Raw genomic sequence first — 21,277 nt, 5'->3', positions numbered from 1 at the left:
GTGTGTGTGTGTGTTTGTGTGTGTGTGTCGCGCGCGCTAGTGTATACCTGTCCTTTTTTCCCCCTAAGGTAAGTCTTTCCGCTCCCAGGATTGGAATGACTCCTTACCCTCTCCCTTAAAACCCACATCCTTTCGTCTTTCCCTCTCCTTCCCTCTTTCCTGATGAAGCAACTATTTGTTGCGAAAGCTTGAATTTTGTGTGTGTTTGTGCTTGTTTGTGTGTCTATCGACCTGCCAGCACTTTCGCTTGGTAAGTCACGTCATCTTTGTTTTTATATATAATGTGTGTGTGTGTGTGTGTGTGTGTGTGTGTGTGTGTGTGTGTCACACATTCCTGTTTACTTACATTACTAACACTGAAATTACCGCTAAATGCCAGTGTTTTGGCAGTGATGTAGCTGGTCTAAAAACATATCAACAGCATGAGAAAAATGAGGAACGGGTTAACTGAGTGAAAATCTAGGTAATGGAAAGTGCAAATTGGAATGTCAATGATACTATAAAAAGGATAGATTGCTACTCACCATAAATATGTCATACTGAGCTGCAGACAGGCATGGTTAAAAGACTATCACAACCAAATCCTCCTTCAGAAAAGAGAAATAACAGTTTTTTCATTGTGCCTGTCTGCAACTCAAGGTGTCATCTTTATGGTGAGTAGTAATCTACCCATTTCATAATACTGTTGAAATTCTAAGTAAAATTGACCTCATTTACCACATGAATCCATAATTAATTTATTTTGTCTATGATTTCATCATTTTTGTTATTGATGTAACAGTACATTTTGAATTAAGGAATGATTTAACATGGTATTGCATAGTGAGATTAGATACTACAAACATTATGTTCATCTATTCATGAAGTATGCAGTAATGTTTGTAGTATCAAAATATCTATAAAAAAGAAATGTGGGAACATTATAAATGAATGTAACCTTAAACTGATTTTAAGATTTCTGCTGGTTAATTAAAAGTAGAAGCTAAGTTATTCAACACATTATATGGTATATGTTTGTTGGATAAAAACTTTACTTTTGTCATCACACTTGTTTTTATTTGTAATCATATTTGCTAATAAACAGAAAAAATATTAATTACTAACAGGAATTTCTCAGGTTCACTACAGCTTTTTAAAAAATACTAGGCTGCCTAAAACAGCTTATTATACGTGTAAAAGTCATCATGTAGCCATAACCTGCTATGCTTTCCTCGATGGCAATTGTTCACCAGAGACAATTTTATCATCAGGAGTGCCCCAGGGAAGTGTAATAGGACCACTGTTGTTCTTTATGTACATAAATGATTTGGTGGACGGGTGAGCAGCAATCTGCAGTTGTTTGCTGATGATGCTGTGGTGTACAGTAAGGCATCAAACTTGAGTGACTGTAGAAAGATACAAGATGACTTGTACAAAATTTCTCATTGGTGTGATAAATGGTTTTTTGTTGGTGTGATGAATGGCAGCTAACTCTAAATGTGGAAAAATGTAAGTTAATGTGGATGAGTAGGAAGAATAAAACTGTAATGTTCAGATACAGTATTAGTAGTCTCGTGCTTGACACAGTCAAGTCATTTAAATATCTGTGCCTAAAGTCGCAAAGCGATATGAAATGGAACAAACATCTGAGGGAAGGCGAATGGTTGACTTGAGTTTATTGGGAGAATTTTAGGAAAGTGTGATTCACCTGTAAAGGAGACTGCATATAGGATGCTAGTGTGACCTATTCTTGAGTTTTGCTCAAGTATTTGAGATTTGTACCAGATCAGATTGAGGGAAGACATTGAAGCAATTCAGACACTGGCTGTTATATCTCTTACCAGTAGGTTCAAACAATATATAAATGTTACGGAGGTGCTTTGGGAACTCTAATGGGAATCCATGGAGGGAAGGTGACGTTCTTTTTGAGATACGCTACTGAGACAATTTAGCGAACCAGCATTTGAAGCTGACTGCCAAACAATTCTACTGCTGCGAGCATACACTGCATTTAAGGATCATGAAGATAAGATATGAAAAATTAGGGCTCGTGTGGAGGTACATACACAGTCATTTTCCCCTCACTATATTTGCAAGCCAAACGGAAAGGAAATGACTAGTAGTGATGGGGTACCCCCCATTGTGCACAGTATAATGTAATTGTATACCTAAAAACACAGATGATGTGGCTTACCGAATGAAAGTGCTGGCAGGTCGATCGTTCGGTAAGTCACATCATCTGTGTTTTAGATATATTTTTCCCACGTGAAATGTTTCCCTCTATTATATTCGTATGATGTAATTGGATAGATAAAAAAAATCTACTCACCAAGTGGGGGCAGAACACACACATAAAAAAAGATTATACTTGTGCAAGCTTCTGGAGCCAGTGGCTCCTTCTTCCGGTAGAAGGGTTGAAGGGGAAGAAAAGACAGGTGAAAGAAAAGGACTGGAGATGTCTTGGAAAAGGGGTAAATTTCGGAAAAGTCACCCAGAACCATAAGTCTGGGGAGATGTACCGAATAGGATGAGAAGAAAAGAACAAGTATCTATGAAGATGTAGATTATCTTTTCTTTTATTCATTTACTATTGTCTGTTAATAAAAGGCACAAGGACTGCTTGAATTTTAGGGAAATAATATCAGATGCTTCACTCTTGAAAATTTGTATATTTGTTACACTATGAAATTGTATTCTGGGCCAATATTCAAAGAGAGACATTGGCAGTTAATTGTCTATCCACTGCACCAGCTGGACATAACTTATGGATTGCTTCAAAGCTTTCGCTCATTGCCAGTTCCTCTCATTGCATTAAGAACATAGCACACATTGCGCTAAAAGTAAAGACATTTCGTATCGTCCTTGCTTTATTTGGAACCTCACAGTAAATGTCATGTAAATATTTTTATAAGCAAAATTATGAACACCAGGAAACTTGCTGTGCTTAACTAAAATATCACAAGCCACTGTGCTTATCCAAAATCTCACAGCACCAAAATAACAATGAGAAATGAGACTTCACTGACAGAGAGACAGGTAAGGTCATCTATTAATACTAGAGAACACTAAGATATGTGTGGTACTTAAAAAAGATCTGCTTGGTTGGCAAAAAATGTCTGCTTGATTTTCAGTATTAACAAGCAAGCTGAAGTATTGAACTGTTAACTGACTGTTTCCACAGACAACTGGAAAATGTGGGACAAGTTTTCCACTGTGTTAGCAAAGTATTGATAGAACAACTACAGAATCACAATATTAACCACAAAGGAAAGGCTTGTCTTTTTTTTCTTGTTTTTAATGTACAGATACACACATTCACTTATTTACATATAACTTGTATCACTTGTTTAACATGTATGAGTGACATGGTAGGTCTCAATTTACACACTATTTAACATAACTGATATTCAGACACAGTTACATTCTGCCTTCTTACACATGAGTTCATAAAACAGTGAAATATATTTAGTTTAATAGTAGAAGTAGCTCTTTGTTAAAAGAGCCTATACCAAGAGCTGCATTAAAAAAATATTCAATTGCGGTCCAGTATTTGTGCATTGAGCTGCCTGGGTAGTAGTCTGATAATTAAATATTTTACATGGAGCTCATGGTGTAGAGCAATATGTCATTTAGAAAATACAACCTGTGGAGCACCAAGCAACAAGTTTTTCACAGACGTATCTCTGTGATTCTTCTGTGCTACATAAAATAAAAAATTTGAAAATAAAAATCTTTCTGTAGAACAGAGGGAGTTACAGAACAACTCTTTTCAGCTGTACATCACAATTATAATGTTACCTCAATCATTTTATATATTCACCTCACAGTGTTACTTCATCACACTTTGCTACATAAAAATAAATTACGTTTCTATGTTGATTGTACCCCTCTGAGATTGGTAACAAGAATGGCTGAAATGAAGGGTTTTAAAAGCTCCAAGCTCCAGAACAAATTGATTTCATTTTTGCAGATCAGATCCTCATCAACATGTATGTCCAAGTAGTTTGTCAATTCTGCCTTAGTTATTAACACTTGGATACTACTAAATATGTTATTGTATTTTTACTCTGTGGTGCACAGAGAGAGAGAGAGAGAGAGAGAGAGAGAGAGAGAGAGAGTGTTGATAATTAAAAGAGGGGCCATATGTAGAGAAAACCAGGCAATTCCACGAAATAAATCACTTTTAATTCTTTGTTGCTGTATGTCTGTTAGTATTGATTATTATAATCAATTCACATACAAAATGGATGGTTCTGTTGCCTGTTAATGGAATATATGTTTCTGGAATTTAAAATAGCTCTGTCACATTTGCTGTCCTAGAATAAGAAATGTCTTAAGAGATGCATTGCTCACTAACTAGAATAGTAAAGTAAATAACAATACAAAATTAGAATTAAATAGATTGATATTATAATGAAGGAAAATGTGAGATGTGGCGTATCGCATACTGAACTTCAAAACCTGGTCTTCTGCCACACAACAAGGTTTGTTTACAAATTGAAAATACTATACAGCTGACAGACAATAATAGTTTTAATATTTCCGGCATACCATTGACTTGCTGGGGCAGCATATTGAGGTCAGTATATATCAGTATTTCAGCATCTCACATCCGGAACTGTTGGGCTCACTTTCTGTACAAGTAGCTAATGAGAATAAAAGTGTTGGAACATCACTCACATACTACAGCTTCTGTATTTTATTTTTCTTAAATTAGCTAGAGAAGTGACACACAACTATTTGGTGTGTCTGAAAATGTAGGTAAACACCTGTGATTTCAGGAATACATTGGTCTACAGAAAAATCCTCAAGGTCAATGTATGACTCTCAGAGCTATTGTTAGAATGCACACTCACTACAAATGCCTAGCCAGATTCCTCTCAAGTTTCTCACAGGCAAATAAGGAATTTCTGGGAACATTCCAAATTCTCCTCTCCTGCAAATTAAAATGTTAAACATTCTTTCACAATGTAATTGTTTCACATTACAGTTACTTCTCACAGTGAAAGTGTTGCGTGCATAAAATTCTTTAATGGATGATGATGATAGCTGTTTATGTGTGAAGCATCCACAGATGAAAAAATAAATTCATGAAATATCCATTTTTAAGTTAGTTGTGTCAACACCCCTGATACTTGCGCAGATAACTGCAAATCCATTACTACAGACTTAAATGGTGATGCTCTGAAAGACAAACTGCAGCTATCCTAAGCAAGAAGACAACATTTCATTTTTTATTTCCACGTGGATCGAATCTGTACAAGTTTTTGTACAGCTTTTATGGGATAGTTCAGTACAACACACACACATGAAACACAACCACATAACAAAAGTATTTCTCCCGGCGATAATACGTGGAACTATACTGGCAGATATTTCTTACATGTCTGCTTTATTAAGTAAGGATACCACAAAAAAAAAAAAAAATTGCAGCTGCGTGATTGCAACAGAACCCACAATATATATTAAGAAGAATCTGTGATTTTAGGAAAATTAATTTTTTTGTCAGAAATATAGCAACAGGATAAAAACAATTATTTAATAGAAGTTGTTTCACTTTGTATCATATTTTGCTTGAATATTGGCTGACCTGATGTTTGCTGGGAAGTGACTTTATTTTTTCCACACATTCAACAAATTTATTTTTAGTTTTGTGGCATGTGTTACAATAAAATTGTGTTTTGATTTTAGTGTCATGGTGGTAATGATCTAGATTTCTGAGTAGAAATTCTAAGTGTTTAATTGTAAAATATGTCCATTCTATTATATAGATGGATGGCAGTGGTATACAGGAAAGATATGGAGGAATTGTGTCATATTTCTAATTTTTACATGAGAAAAAATTACAAGTGGCTATTTACATAAAAAATTTGTCTTGGTTTCTTGTCGTATAAAATGACAAGCTGACACTGCTTGAAATTTCAACACAAAGATATTGACAGCTTGTAACATTTAGCACAAAATGTAAAAGCTATATGTTATGTTTACTGAGTATATTTCATAGGTTGTTGTAATGGGAAACTGAAGTAGGGATTAATATGGTTAAAAAAATCTTTAAAGTAAAGAGATCAATATAAAGCCAATTAGACAGGCATAAAATCTGGCACGGTGGGAGTCCTTTGGTGCCAAAGTCATGGAGAGTTAGTGAAATGGCCGGACAGGGGCCAGTGGTACAATAGTTGCGTCACAGGCATTGTGTGGAAACCTTTGTTGGCACCTTCAGGGGATACAGTTCGGCTTCCCACTAGTGGCATTGGGTCAGGGCAGCCAATCAGGAGGGGGAGGTCTCCTCCCACAACAAGTCTATAAATACAGCCCCAGCAGCTCACACGTGTGCAGTATACGACTGGCCACCCAAGTGTTCAGTCACCATGAGATACCCTCTTTCATACAGAGCTGCCATCACTGGCAGTGGTGAGTAGACAAGAACAAATATGTCACGCTTCATGAAAATAATACTGTGTCCAATCCTTCATTCCTACACATAATGGAAATGGCCACAACTACTCACACAAGTGTGTCCCACAGTAGAAAAATTGGCAGAAGTCATCTGTGGTTTTTTTTATGTCCTTCATTTTTTATTTCTGTTGCAGCTGCTTTTGCTTTGAAGTTCTATCTTATTGCATTTATTTCTACTTTTTTTTTTCTTTTTACTTGACGCTAATAATGTCTGTCAGTTCTGAAGTGTCATAGATAGTATGATACAAAATGTCAGACAGTACTAATGTGTTTTTAAATTAACTGTGTCACATTACATTGCCAACTATGTGGGTAGCATTTATACTTGCCTACTGATCTCCCTCTCTGTAATGGGTGAATACTACTGTTCTGTTTCTTAAATGTTCTCTACTGAAATATAATCTGATGTGCATACAGGATTACAATCAGTGACAGTGGTGAATAGACAAGTGCAAATACGTTACACATTGTGAAAATGATACTCTATCCTATCTTTCATTCTTTCATATAATATGGAGTACCCATCTCTACTCGCACAGGTGCATCCTGTAGTAGAAAAGATGGCAGAAGTCATCTGTGCTTTTGGAAGTCCTTCATTTATTACTTCTAATGCAGCTGCTCTTGCTTTGAAATTATGTTATATTATATTTGTTTCTAGTTCTTTTCTTTTCCGTAATCCCTATTGGTCCTAAAGTGTCATAAATGGCATGATTCAAAAAATTAAGCTGTGTTACATTACACTGGCAGCTATGTGGATAGCATACTCCCTCTATATAATGAGTGATCTTAACATTTCATTTTCTTAAATGAACTGTGCTGAAATATAATCTGTTGTGTATATGGGATTACCATCACTGACAGTGATAAGTAGCCAAGTACAAGTGTGGCACCAATCACAAAAATTATACTGTATCCAATCTTGCATTTCTTCACATAATGTCTAATGGCCAACACTACATGTATATATATATGTCCCATATTAGAAAAGTAGGCAGATGTCATATGGGCTTTTTGAAGTCTTTCATCTGTTATTTCTGTTATTGATGCTTTTGTGCCTTGGAGATCTGTCACTTTTTTTCTACTACCTTTTTTCTTGATGCTAATAATGCCCATTAGCTCTGAAGTGTCACTCGTGGCATGATCCCAAATGTAAGGAAGTGGTTAAATATTTTTTAATTAGCTGTGTCACATTATATTGGGATCTGTGAGGATAGTATTTATGCTTGAGTATTGACATCAGTGACCATACACTGGATTAGTCTGTGTGTGTGAAGTTCCTCAGCACTCAGATGGATGATAAACTAAAATTGTCCCAGCATGTGTATAAGTTAACCAAAAAACTAAATTCTTCCTGCTTCGCACTTCCAAATATTTCTTATTCTGTAGACATGCAGAAGGGAATGATAATAACTTTCACTTAGTGCATGGCTGACACACAAACTTCTGAGGCAATACTACTAAGGTCAAACAAGTATTTATTTTACAGAAGTGTGAAGGTGAGTACCAGTCTGCTATTCCATCCCATAATTTATCAGTTTTTTTCACCATATTTTCCACTGAGACAATTAATAGGTTTTTATATCCTGTGATCCTTTTTATCAAATCTTGATCATAATTGTGATCAAACTATGGGCATGGCTGTAACAACTAATTCATTTGTTTCCTGTAAACATCTATTTTACTAACTTTTCTTCTTCATCTGATGTTTGGACCACATTGTGCTATGGTTTCCTTTCACTTTCTTCTTTTAACAACACTATCTTATTACTCTAAGTCTCGATGTTATAAATTCTTATTCACACACACACACACACACACACACACACACACACACACACACACACAGAGGGAGGGAGGGAGAGAGAGAGAGAGAGAGAGAGAGAGAGAGTAATATGTATGTACTGATGAAGTCACACGGTGAAGACTACTTTTTGTATGAGATTTATCACTATCAGGTATCCAAAACACTGAGTGAAACAACAGCCTCTATATTCTGACTGACACCGAAACTTTCATAGCTCACCTTGTTTGTGAGAAAAAGAAATAGCTACCAATCCAGTGCCAACTTTCTCAAATAGAGGACTCTGTGTTAGGAACAGAGCAGTAGTCGTGCCTCAAAACTGGAGTACAAAGAAGACTTTCATGTAATGTGTTAAAATGAAAAGCTGTGATTAAGATGATAGATGTTATACTTTAGCTACACCATCTTCTTTCATACCAGAAAAAAAGACTTCTCTAATTTTCACACATGAGAGTGGAAACATAACAGCACTGTACTTTCCACACATTCTAAGTATGGTTTTTTTTTAAAAAAACAAAACACATAAATAGTTTTGTTTCTTGTTTAGTATATCACCAAGGGTACCATCCTTTTTAAAATTAATCCCAGTCAGTTACTTTATTACATAATTCTGTTTCCTACTCTTTAAGTTGACTCACTCATAGTGTCTCCAAAACAATAAACAATTATTATTTTGATGTAACTCTTCAGGCTTTCCCGGCGATCTAATGACATCTTGGGTTGTCGGGTGTTCTGCCGGATATCAGCGTCGTACTTGCACGATATTTCGGTCACGTAGCTCGAGACCTTCATCAGGTGCGACCTGAGACTGCTCCTCGAGTGGACCTGGTCCAGTATTTATGCGTTCTGGCAAATACTGGTACCACTTCTCCATCTCGACACCTCAGCAAAAAACTGAGAGAACTCAGCATCTTCCCTTTCTTCTGCCGTAGCTTGTCCAGCTTCTTGATATTCTGATACATCTCCTCCCCGTAGAGACTTTTGATGTAACTCTTCAGGCTTTCCCGGCGATCTAATGACATCTTGGGTTGTCGGCATAAATACTGGACCAGGTCCACTCGAGGAGCAGTCTCAGGTCGCACCTGATGAAGGTCTCGAGCTACGTGACCGAAATATCGTGCAAGTACGACGCTGATATCCGGCAGAACACCCGACAACCCAAGATGTAATTATTATTTTATAAAAATCATATATTTTCCATTATGAACTAACTTGAGGCTCATTCTAAGACCATAATCTCTCAAAGTCTCCACATTAAGATTAATACAACTGCATCTTAAGCTTTTATGTTACAGTCTATTTTAGAGTTCTTCCTTTTTCCATAGCCCAGACACATTCATGAATGAGTGCAAACCATCATCTAGCCAGACATTGAGACTTTCATGTCATGTTCACTATTTAAACAGGTACAAAAGAATATAAAAAACTAGGACAAACTTCATATAACCAAGAAAAAGCTCTGCTATATTAACTATAGCTACAGTTACAATTAAAAATTGCAGAGACAAGAAGTGCAGTTGGTTCACACAGACATGGGTTGCAACAGCCATTTGGAGATGGAAAGGCTTGCACAGATGGAGAGCTGTATCAAATCAGTTTTCAGACTGAAGACCACAACAACAATAACAACACATCGTTTCATTTCTAAGACAAATTCATGACATTTCCATGTTATATGCCATGGTTTAATCTTCATTTTCAATTTATCCCAGACTGATTTCAAGTCATTTGGCACTGAATGATGAACCAATTGATCTCTTGGAATATATGCTATTTGCTGGCAATTCAGCTTTGTGTTGATCATATGAGAGGGGGTTGTGTGTTACATATTGTACCTACGGATTTGCATATTCCCAATTGTAACTTTAGTATCATCTCAATTAGCATAATGATTTGTAACATGCAGAGACAATAGTAGTCAGAATATTAAAACTAACAAGCAGTTTTCTGTGTGATGTTCTTTAATTTTGTCATAATTCTTGTTTCTCTCTTTTGATATAAAATGAGCTTCCTCAAACTAGTTTGGCTGCTCCCAGTCCACAATACAATTCCATAAAACAGAAAGGGGTACACAAATCCAATAAAAAGATAGGAAGCTATTCTTCTTAGTACATTCAAGCAAGATGTTAATTTACTACTTAAATGACCTAATTATTAATTCCACTAGAAAGTATCAATTATATATATTCTCAAAAACTTCCATGTAGAACAGGCATGTGTCAGAATATCCTCATTCTCATCAGGCAGTTTACTTATGATACTTGGTTTAAAATAAATGAGATTGGTTTTCACTAAACTTAACTCGTAAATTTTAATAAGGTACTCAAGATGAGTTTTTGCTTTTTCAGTGAGATTCTGTACTTCAGTATTTTGGCTAACTGCAGTCTGTCCCTAGCATATTCCAGATATGTCACGAGTGTAAATGTAATAAGGTGGTGCTTGTTGTCAACAACACTTGGGAAGTCATTCACATAGCATGTAAACTAGATAGGACACAAAATGGGGCTTTGTGGCAAATCAAAATTTATATTTCTAGTATTCAATCTATTTTTTAATAACCTCTCCATTATCACCACATCTTCCAAACACTGTTGTCTACCTTCTGAGTAAGATTGTAGTAAAAGCGGTAACTTCCCAAAGGCACCACTGTTTACAAGTTTGGTAAGTCTCTGTCAGAAGCTTTTGAGAGGTCTAAAAATATTCCTGCTGTTTGGTAACACTCATTTATTTTCACTAACACACGGTGGATGAACTTCACTGTTGCAGACAGCCTTTCTTGGGACCACTTCTGAACCATGCTGAAAATCACCTATAGTGTTACTCTGCTCCTTATGATTTTTAACATGATTACTTTGCTAAGATTTAGGTTGAGGCAGTTGGTCTGTAGTTATGAGTTAGTGGTAATATACTCATTACAAACACAAATTTATTATGTAGACTAAGGTATATCTACATATATACTACACAAGCCGCAATATGGAGTGTGGTGGAGGGTCCATCATACCAATATTACATATTGTCAGCCTTACTTGTGTATTGAGAGGGGGGAAAAATTACTGTTTGTGTACCTCTGTACGTGTCCTAATGCATCTTATTTTATTCTCATGATTCTTTCTAATGATCTGGCTAGCTATTGCATGCATTTCATCAATAGACAAGAAGTAACTTCATCCCAGCCTGCTGATCATTTATTCTTGTAGCTTTTGATTAGCTGCTGAATGATCTATACATTTTCTTCTGCTTCATGCTAATATCACTTTCAAATGGCCTGTATAAAGTATTCATTAAATTTATTGAAACTTCCTCTGCTGGACCTGGACTGAGACCCATAACCTTTTGACTTTTGAAGGTAATGTTCACTGACTGAGCTGACCATGCATAACTCATGACCTGCCCTCACAACTCCACTACTACTTCTACATCTACAAACATACTTTTCAAGCTACCATATGGTATATTGCAGAGGGTACCTTGTGCTGCTAGTAGTTATTTCCTTTCCTGTTCCACAAGCAAATGGAGTGAGGGAAAACATGTTTTTGTACTTCTGCTAGTAATTTTCTTCTAGCTTCCAAGCTTCACAGTTCTCGAGCAGACCTATAGCTTCATCACAATGAACTTTCACCCTGCACTAGAGTGTGTAGATAAAAGAGCAGTAGAAGGATATAGGCATGGTATACTCTCTCTCTCAGTGATGATTCGGTTGCTAATGGGGGAATCCACTCATGTAAGTGACTTTGGCAAATAGCACACTGACACAACCTGGTGCCTGGAAATGAGCAGCTCAGAAATGGTGTACCAGCCAGTTGTTAATGTGCTATTGTCATGACAATCTTTGGAAAGAGGATGAAGGATGGAGAAACCACAAGTAGATGTCAAGCTCTGGAAAACAGTATAGGCAGTCATCTGTGGCAGATATGATGATAGAGTGCAATACTGGTCCAGGAATAATTTTTTCAGAGCACATGGTATTGAACACGGTGTGCCACAACAGATAATCTCTATATGTTCTCACATAGTCACAAGAAAATCGTTAATTACTACAGGCATGGCATCATCAAGACTGGGTCACTGGAAAATATCACCTGCTTGGATGAATCACTTTCGTTGTTACACCAGACCCATGATTGTGTCTGATTACGTCATCAACCATGAGAATGGCTCCTAATTCGTGCCCTGCATCACAAATGCAGGGTGGTCAAGGCAATATAATGCTTTTGGGGACATTCACCTGGTCTTCAATGGGACCTGTGCAATAATCAAAGGTACCATTAAAGCTGTCGACTGCATAAAAATTACTGTGGATCACCTGCATGCTTTTGTGCTCAATGTCCCCCACAGTGGCAACGGCATCTTCTAACAGGTTAACTGTGCATGTTAAAAGACCAGAATTGTGCTACATTGGTTTGAGGAGTATGGCAATAAACTCGTGATGTGTTGGCCACCAAATGCACCTGCTCTGAACTCGATGGAACAAATTTGGGATGCTATCAACTAGCTTCATGAATGAGATTTTCACTCTGCAGCAGAGTGAGTGCTGATATGAAACTTCCTGGCAGATTAAAACTGTGTGCCAGACCAAGACCTGAACTCGGGACCTTTGCCTTTTCGCGGGAAAGTGCTCTACCAACTAAGCTACCCAAGCACGACTCACGCCCCGTCCTCACAGGTTTACTTCTGCCAGTACCTCATCTCCTACCTTCCAAACTTAACAGAAGCTCTCCTGCGAACGAGGAGCTTCTGTAAAGGTAGGAGATGCCGCGAAAGGCAAAGGTCCCGAGTTCGAGTCTCGGTCCGGCACATAGTTTTAATCTGCCAGGAAGTTTCAAACCAGCTTCATGTCCATAAACCACCAGCCCATAATTTATTGGAAGTAAACCAACACCCCACCCCCTCCCCTCCCCGCTGACAAAGATCTGCCATACAAAATCACTGCATTGTGTTTCAAAGGTTAACTAACACCCTATTACACTACAAAACTTTGAATGTTTAGTGATCTATAGCTGTAAGATATTTATTGAAGGACATTTTCTATGCACCATTACCTGCACCTGAAATGTTCATTTGCCAAACCGGTATTCAGATATATATAACCCATTCTCATTAGCATCTGATACAGAGGAACAAATAGCTCTATGTAAATCAGTTTCTATAACATTACAACTGTGTATATATAATAGCAAAAATATAAGTCTACTTGTATTATGTAACTCTGTAGCAATGACATGTGTCAGTTAATACGACAGGATATGAAATCCATCCTATCACTTAGTACGCAGGTTATCATGTATGTTACTGCATTCAGATCTTAGGTAGTAACACTTCGTGATCATGTCTGACATGACACAAGGTGTAAACATGGAAGTTACAGGTCATAAGGTCTACATTACCTGTCTTTTGTTATTTCTAAGATCATATCTGTATACATATGTGATGTACATTTATAGAATATACGGAATATATATAAGAGCCAAATATATAACATGTCAGGTGTCTATAAAATAACACATGATCAATGTGATAAAATTTATGTTGGGTAAACAGGGAGAAACATCAAAACACAATTTAGACAATATATTAATCTTAGTGAAACCAAATCTTCAGCATTCAGTGCTCACTTACAGAAAGCATTCTGCCAGTGACATCAATGAAAACATACCATTCTTCATCAAGCAGAAAAACGCAGATTACTAAATATCCTAGAAGAAATTAAAATGTACTCACATACAACAAAACAAGCAGACAACACACTTAATGAACAGTTACATAATATGATAAATGTACAAAAGTTCAACAGTGTTTTAACTTAACAAGTTTAGTTTGGAGTCCCTCCGTACCCTGAATGTAAAATGGTCTAATTTGACATAATATGTTGGATTATTTTGCAATTTTATACCTTCTGTGTATTCTACCTTCATATACCATTTGTCCAAAGATTGTATTTTACATACATATCACACACATTGCCCTGTCAGTTCCTTGTTTAGACTATGTGATGATGATGACGATGATGATGATGATGATGATGATCGGTTTGAGTGGCACTCAACTGCACAGTCATCAGCGCCCATACAAAGTCCCAATTTTTACACAGTACAGTTTTTACACAGTCCAATCTAGCCATTCTCACGAATGATGATGATGATGATGATGAAAAGATGAGGACAACACAAACACCCATTCCCCGGGCAGAGAAAATCTCCAACCTGGCCGGGAATCGAACTCAGCACCCCGTGATCCAGAGGCAGCAATGTTAGCCACTAGACCACGAGCTGTAAACTTGTTTAGACATGTGACAGTTATGTCAGATGTGATCAACACTTTGCCTCTGTCTAATATTTAAATGCAGTAACATACATAACAAGCTGTATGCTATGTGATAAGACAGATTTCATATTCTACTGTATTAACTGACATGCATATCATTGCTACAGAGTTGCTACTTCTACTATTATATACACAGTTGTCATGTAGTAGAAACTGATGTACACACAGTTGTTTGTTTATCTGTATCAGATGCCACTGACTATGGGTTTTACACCTTAATACCAGTTTGGCAAATAAATATTTCAAGTGCAATGCATGGTATATAGAAATGTCCTTTAATAAATCCTGTTAAGCCTGTGGTCATAATATTTTGCCTCCTCAGTATGTATTTCAAGAAGAATATAAATCGAAAAAGAAACTAGAATGCATGTATGGAGATGCTGTGGCAAGCTGCTGCAGCCAGCAGTTTTGATTATTGCATTCCTCATTGACTCCTGGCTTTTACTTTTCAGACTGGCCCCTCTACACACCAAGTGGAGCGCTGTACAGGAGGCCCCTGTCAGTGATGATTGACCCCTTCACCATTGAGCCCCTGTCGTGGGACCGCCGTGACCCCCTGCTGGACCCGTACCCCCAGATTGGTGCCAAGTACCGCAGGCCCGAGGCGTGGGAATACCCCAGGCACCGGCTGCATGCCCCCCTCCTCTGGGACTACCCGGCCCTGCGCCCCCATGGACAGTCATACGGATACCTGTGGGCCAAGTCCCGGTCTTGGCTGTCTGACTGGTATAACTTCTAGAGCACTGCAGGCAAGTACCATTGCATTCATTTGACTTGGTTATATCCATCTGCTCCAGATACCATCACTCTTGTGTATGATATTTATTTTTTGTGAGCTTAACATTTTCCTTCAACTAAATATTTAAAGTTAAATTTAATTGCATATGACTCTAAATAACAGGTATGTTGCAATATTTTAGAAATATTTGAGAGCAGTAAGCACAAAATATATTTGCTTATCTTTTGTATCCAGAATAAATTTTCACTCTGCAGCAACATGTGCACTGATTTGCAACTTCCTAGTAGGTTTAAACTGTGTGCAGGAGCAGGACTCAAATGAGGGCTTTTGCCTTTCAACTGAGCTACCCGAGGTCAACTAGCAACTTACCCTCACAACCTTTTCTGCTGGTACTTCCTCTCTTACCTTGCAAACTTCTCAAAAGTTCTCCTGCATGTCTTGCATAACTAGCAGGTCAGGAAGAAAGGAGTAGCAGGGAAACCAGCTTAGCAACAGCAAACGGCAAGTTTAGCAAGTAAGAGAAGAAGTGATGGCTGAAGTAAAGTTGTGAGGGCAATTCTTGAGTTGTGCTTGGATAATTTATTTGGCTAAGGTATTTTTTGTATTGTTGGTTTATGTGAAAGTTCTTAGTAAATAGATGATTTGCAGTTTCCATTATAGTGCCAGATTCATCTAGATTTTTGTGCTGCAAATGAAAACATGATTTTTTTTTTGTTTTTTTATGAATTAATTCCTTCAGTTTTATCAGATATGTTTTTTAATTATAAAATGTTAGTTTCAGCTTTGTAACTTAACATCATTCAGCTTTGTAACTTAACATCATAATCAACTCAGTCTAACTCCAGACTTAAATTGATTCAACAGAATATATATGTTTGCCAAAAATAGTTCAGTACAATTCAAAAATATAAACTGAGTGGTTCAAAAAATTAGTCTTTTTCAAGTAATTTACATACAGTTTAAATTTTTGTATGATTATAAGATGTAAATAAAACTTTTTCAAATATATACACTTCTATAAGGTGATAAAAAATTTATTGTACAACATTTTAATGGTTAATGAACACTGCCTCAGCTGTATTATTACATATTTATGATGTTACCACTGGTTTCATTTTTAGAAAATCTTCACATTGCTCAGTTATGTTAAGTCATTACATAAATGGTCTGATTGTCATATATAATGTTAAAAATGAAATCCAGAAACAACGATCACAAACATTCTGCTGCCGCCTGGCAGAAGTATGATGAGCAGGTGTGGCATGCTGTGTACAGTATGGAACATGCCATGTCTGCCCACCATACTTCTGCCAGCCAGTCAACATAGTGTTTGTGATCACTGTTTCTCAATTTAGTCTTTAACAGTACATACAAGGATCAGACCATTTATGCCATGACTTCAGCACATCTCTGCAACCTGAAGATGTTCTAAAATCAAAACCAGTCATAAAATCATAAAGGTGTAATAATACAGGTGATATGGTGTTCATTAATCATTATTTAGCATCAGCTGTGGTGCTCAACATGATCATGATTATTGTATATTAGGTTTGGATGTGACAGATATACATACACAAGTGTTATTTAAATAAGAACAACTTCAAGAAGGGAGATAAAACCCTCCAATTGAACCCAAAGTCACAAAAATTATGAAATGAAGTAATTGATATCACAATGCAATAACAAGTGAAGAGACCGATACCCAATAAAAGTAAACCCTATACAGCCTAAAATGATTGTAAAACGTGGGACATGTCATTTATCAATATTTTTACAAACTTTGCAGCTATTAATTGACCTAAGGTTGGTAAGTTACACAACAGAGGAGTTAGCATGTGCTTTGTAAAAAAAAAGTACATTTCTGTGTGGGACACGTATTCCATGGATACACGTGTATAAGTAATTAGCTTGGATGTGCAATGAGTCAATACACAGAATATAAATATCAGGTTTTGGTATTCTCTAATACTTTGTTGTCAAATTATTTATGGAATATGCCACTGTAGTGCCATACATTCATAATTTGAAATACTTTGTTATATCAAGTTTATGTTTACATATACACATTTTTCATCTTAAAGATAATTAATTGCCTGCCGTACTTTACAAGAATGCATTCAACTAAATCTGTTGGAATTCTTGTAAATCAAATCATAGTTATTTTGTTTCAGCACAGATTAACATAATTCATATATGAATTTTGTAAAATTGTATCTCATGGCTGCTAAAACTGCAGTGTTCTCTCATTCTTTCGACCACCATTACTTCATTATATTAACATATCACATAACAAACATACAGAAACTGTATGGACGTGATCTGTGAGGTGAACAAAATTGAATGAGGCAAAATTCCAAGTAATGTTGACTGACTCATTGAAAAGTTGGAAAAAAATTCTGAAAAAATTGTCACCTGTAGTGTGAAATGATTTGTCCAAACCTAAGAAAATAGATTATAGTGACATTTAATGCACCTTTGAACAATGCTTAAAATCATGTATGGCAAATGAGGCATGTCAAATGTTTCATTTCTCTCTTTTAGACAAACCAGTTCACAGAACAGCTCACCATCCTTTTTTCAGAAAGCACGAAATATAATATATTGAAATATTAAATTATTAAGAGTATACAGATCAAGAGAAAGAAGAAAGTTTTGGTTTATGCTATAATTTGATATTTTTTATATTTTTTCAATATGAAAGAAAGAATTGCACAATTTCTACACTGCTGTAACTTTTTATGTGCAAAATATCTAGGTCTTGAAGAGGTGAACTTTCTGACACTTCATTTACAATAGCTAGTCGCAGCTGATCATGAAATATTTCAATTTTTTCCCATATCACTAATTACATTTTTCTTAATTACCTTTATTACTTACAAGCAATGAAATATGTTTTGCAAAACTAGAGCTCACTCTGGTCAGTTTCATACCCCATGTGTCCATTTACCTTTCTTCATTTAGTTATGAAAATCCAGACAAAAATTTTCCCTCGGATCACTAATTAAATTTTTCTTTATTTCCCTGACTTTCAAGCAATTAAAACTTTTTTGGAAAAATTAGCCCACACTCTGGTCAATGTAATACTCCATTTGCCCACTTCCAAATCTTCATTTGGCTGTGAAATTTCAGACAAAAATCGATTGTGTAATTTCTAGGAAGTGTCCCTTTCATCCTGGGATCTAATTGACTTGCTCTTCCTTTTTCATTTTTGCCAATCTATTTCTCCTCCCTGAGGAAGGAACTATTACTTCTGAAAATTAGAATAAAGTTAAGTATTTTTATATGTACCTGAAGGTAAGTAATAGCCAGAAATTCTGTATCATAATTTTAGATTTCTCATGTAAATTTTCCTTTTGATAGTGTTACATTCTCACTCAGTTACTCTGTTATTACTATTCAGGTTTCCACTTGATGAAAAAAAAGTAGTAATTGACCTGAAGAGTGGATGTCCTTATTCAACTGCTTGCTTCCAGATAATCTCTACAAGGCAGAACTTTGTCTACATTCTTGCAGCTGCACCAGTTTCTCGAAATTTTCACTTACTCTATACAACCCTTAAACAAGTGTGGTCTTACAATACAAGTTTTGACTTTGATAAGCTGAGAAAAGACTTTACTTAAAAAGGAAACTGTTTGCATACCTGTGTGTCATGATCACACTAAGCTTGTGTTCCTACAATCCATTAATCATCTACAGTGTGTGTTATGATTAATGCACGAATGAATACTGGTACATAAATGTGTTAGTTGAGATGTCATATACACTTTGTAGTAAATAGTTTAATATTTATTGAATTTTCATTCAAACACAAAAACTTCTTATGGTTATGGTGTAATAATGGTTTACAATGCCAAAAATTTAACAAATCTACAAAAAGAGATATCAATGATGAAGGCACCCACTTCTTTTGGAAGCATACAGTAATGAATCTCCTCAGAATGGAGGATATCTTCTTAGAAACATTTATCTCAGAGCACATGAATCCATCATTTATTTTGTGAAGCGAAGCAAAGTTGTTACGACAGTTGTGATTATATGTTAACTGGTGGCTCTTAATGTAAGGTAACCTGAAAACTGTCCCTGATACTGGTGAGAAATGCCATCAACAAATATATTTACTGAGCTGTAAGTGTAAATATCCATGATGACTAAACAAATCTGTAGACCAGTCTCATCTTCCATTCTTCACAACAGAAGATTCGCCAATGCTGACACCATTTATGGAAAGTCATTCCATGCATCATAAAAGAATATGATAATGCCATGGTTTTTACATTCCTATCAACACTATGAACATGCAGCTGCCATTATTAAAATTCTTTTCAGATTCTATTGCATCTATCATAGTTTTTATGTTTCTTCTCCTTTTATATTAACTTCTGGCAAATGATAAGAACTTGAGTACTCTTTTATAATGAGATAAGTCATATTAGCACATAAAAAGGTCCACGGGACAAGAAACATTATTATTATTATTATTATTATCATCATTATCAGTATTGAGTCTTACTGTTGACCAATAAAAAGTATCTTAATCTTTTTTTTTTTTTTAATTACAGCTGAAGCTACAAACTCTGCATGGAGGAGATGAAAGAAGAAAAAGCGATGACTACAGTTAACTCTCTTCCACGCAAGATCACATCGGTAGTCTCAGTGTTTACCGCCAACTGTGATTATTTGTTAATTCTGTGTCACATACAGCCTCTTATTATTATTTTTTGGTTGCTTTATCCCAATAATCTATGCGAACTGATGGAAAAGTAACATCATGTCAGAAATTCAGAAACATCCATGTATATAAAATGCACTGCCTCTTCTAATATCCTTATATTTTATATTTTTCATAAAATCATGGTAAGATTAAATAAACAATCATCACAAAAAATCATTCTGTACATACCAGTCCTGAAATGGGACTGGATGATGTGCACCATAAATTACAGTCAAAACTTACATTTTACATTGACAGTAAGTAAATGTCCATAAGTTCTGTCAGGTTTCATTTTCTAATTCATTAACATATCATGCTTTCATTGTATTATTTCATTATGAAACTTCACAACTGCATACAATAAGCTGTATAACATGCATTTTTGTAAATATCTTGCATATTTATTGTATGTAATGCAAATAAAAATATTTTTCAAAATTGTTGTTCTGCATTTTATGTCCATACCATTTTCAGTCAAAACTGTAATAACAAAAAAAAAAAAAGGGGGAGGGGGGGGGGGGGAGGTTGAGAATTAGAATGGACAGCTCGTCAATTACTGTATTAAAGTAGGTCATAGAGTAGATGTGAGATCTTACTGTTGCTTAGCTTGATATCCCACAAACTATGGAATACTCTCATACTGAAAGATAAACTTTGGTGTCTTTATGAAGATTTACAAAATATACTTTTCTTGACTCAGGCAAACATTATGACCTTGTTAATGGAGCTGCTCAAAAAATGTCTTTGACGCTAATTTACATCAGCAAGTTTTTAGATCTCGCTACTGGAATGCATCAGCCCTGAACTGATAGAATTGGATAATACGAGGGGTGTTTTATAAGTAAGGTCCGTTTGAACACAGGTACACAATGGAAAGTTATTTCAAAAAAGTAAATTTATTTTCAGAAAGTACATACTTCACTATATTTTACAACATTGGTTGCCAAGTTTTTTAAAACATGTATCACACCTCTCAACCAATTTTAAAATACCCTCTGAGGTGTTGTTTGATGTGCAGCAACAAATGGTAATCGCTCGGTGCGAGATCAGGACTGTAAGGTGGGTGGTCAAAAACTTTCCAGCCAAACATGTCATGGAGAAGGACAATTCCCTTTGTCAGCATGCCGCGTCCTTTGTTTTGAATCACTCTGCGTAGCTTTCTCAGGGTTTGGCAATATGCTTCTGCATTGATAGTGAGTGGTTCCTCATTGCATGAACTTGACCAACAACTTGCCTATCCCAAAACACCGACATCATGATTTTG

General features: G+C 36.0%; 1 protein-coding gene across 1 annotated transcript in view; it reads left to right on the top strand.

Moving 5' to 3' along the window:
• The window catches only part of LOC126424942 (uncharacterized), a 244,563-nt gene extending 224,112 nt beyond the window's left edge, over positions 1 to 20,451 (top strand). Inside the window, exons 6-7 of the mRNA XM_050087794.1 lie at positions 15,016 to 15,312; positions 19,862 to 20,451. Coding sequence (XP_049943751.1) covers positions 15,016 to 15,302 — 287 coding nt within the window. The 3' untranslated portion in view covers positions 15,303 to 15,312; positions 19,862 to 20,451. The remainder of the gene's footprint in view (positions 1 to 15,015; positions 15,313 to 19,861) is intronic.
• The last annotated feature ends 826 nt before the right edge of the window (positions 20,452 to 21,277 follow it).

The sequence above is a fragment of the Schistocerca serialis genome, chromosome 10 (assembly GCF_023864345.2).
Source record: "Schistocerca serialis cubense isolate TAMUIC-IGC-003099 chromosome 10, iqSchSeri2.2, whole genome shotgun sequence".
Lineage (NCBI taxonomy): Eukaryota > Metazoa > Arthropoda > Insecta > Orthoptera > Acrididae > Schistocerca > Schistocerca serialis.
This window is presented reverse-complemented; position numbering and strand designations above follow the sequence as displayed.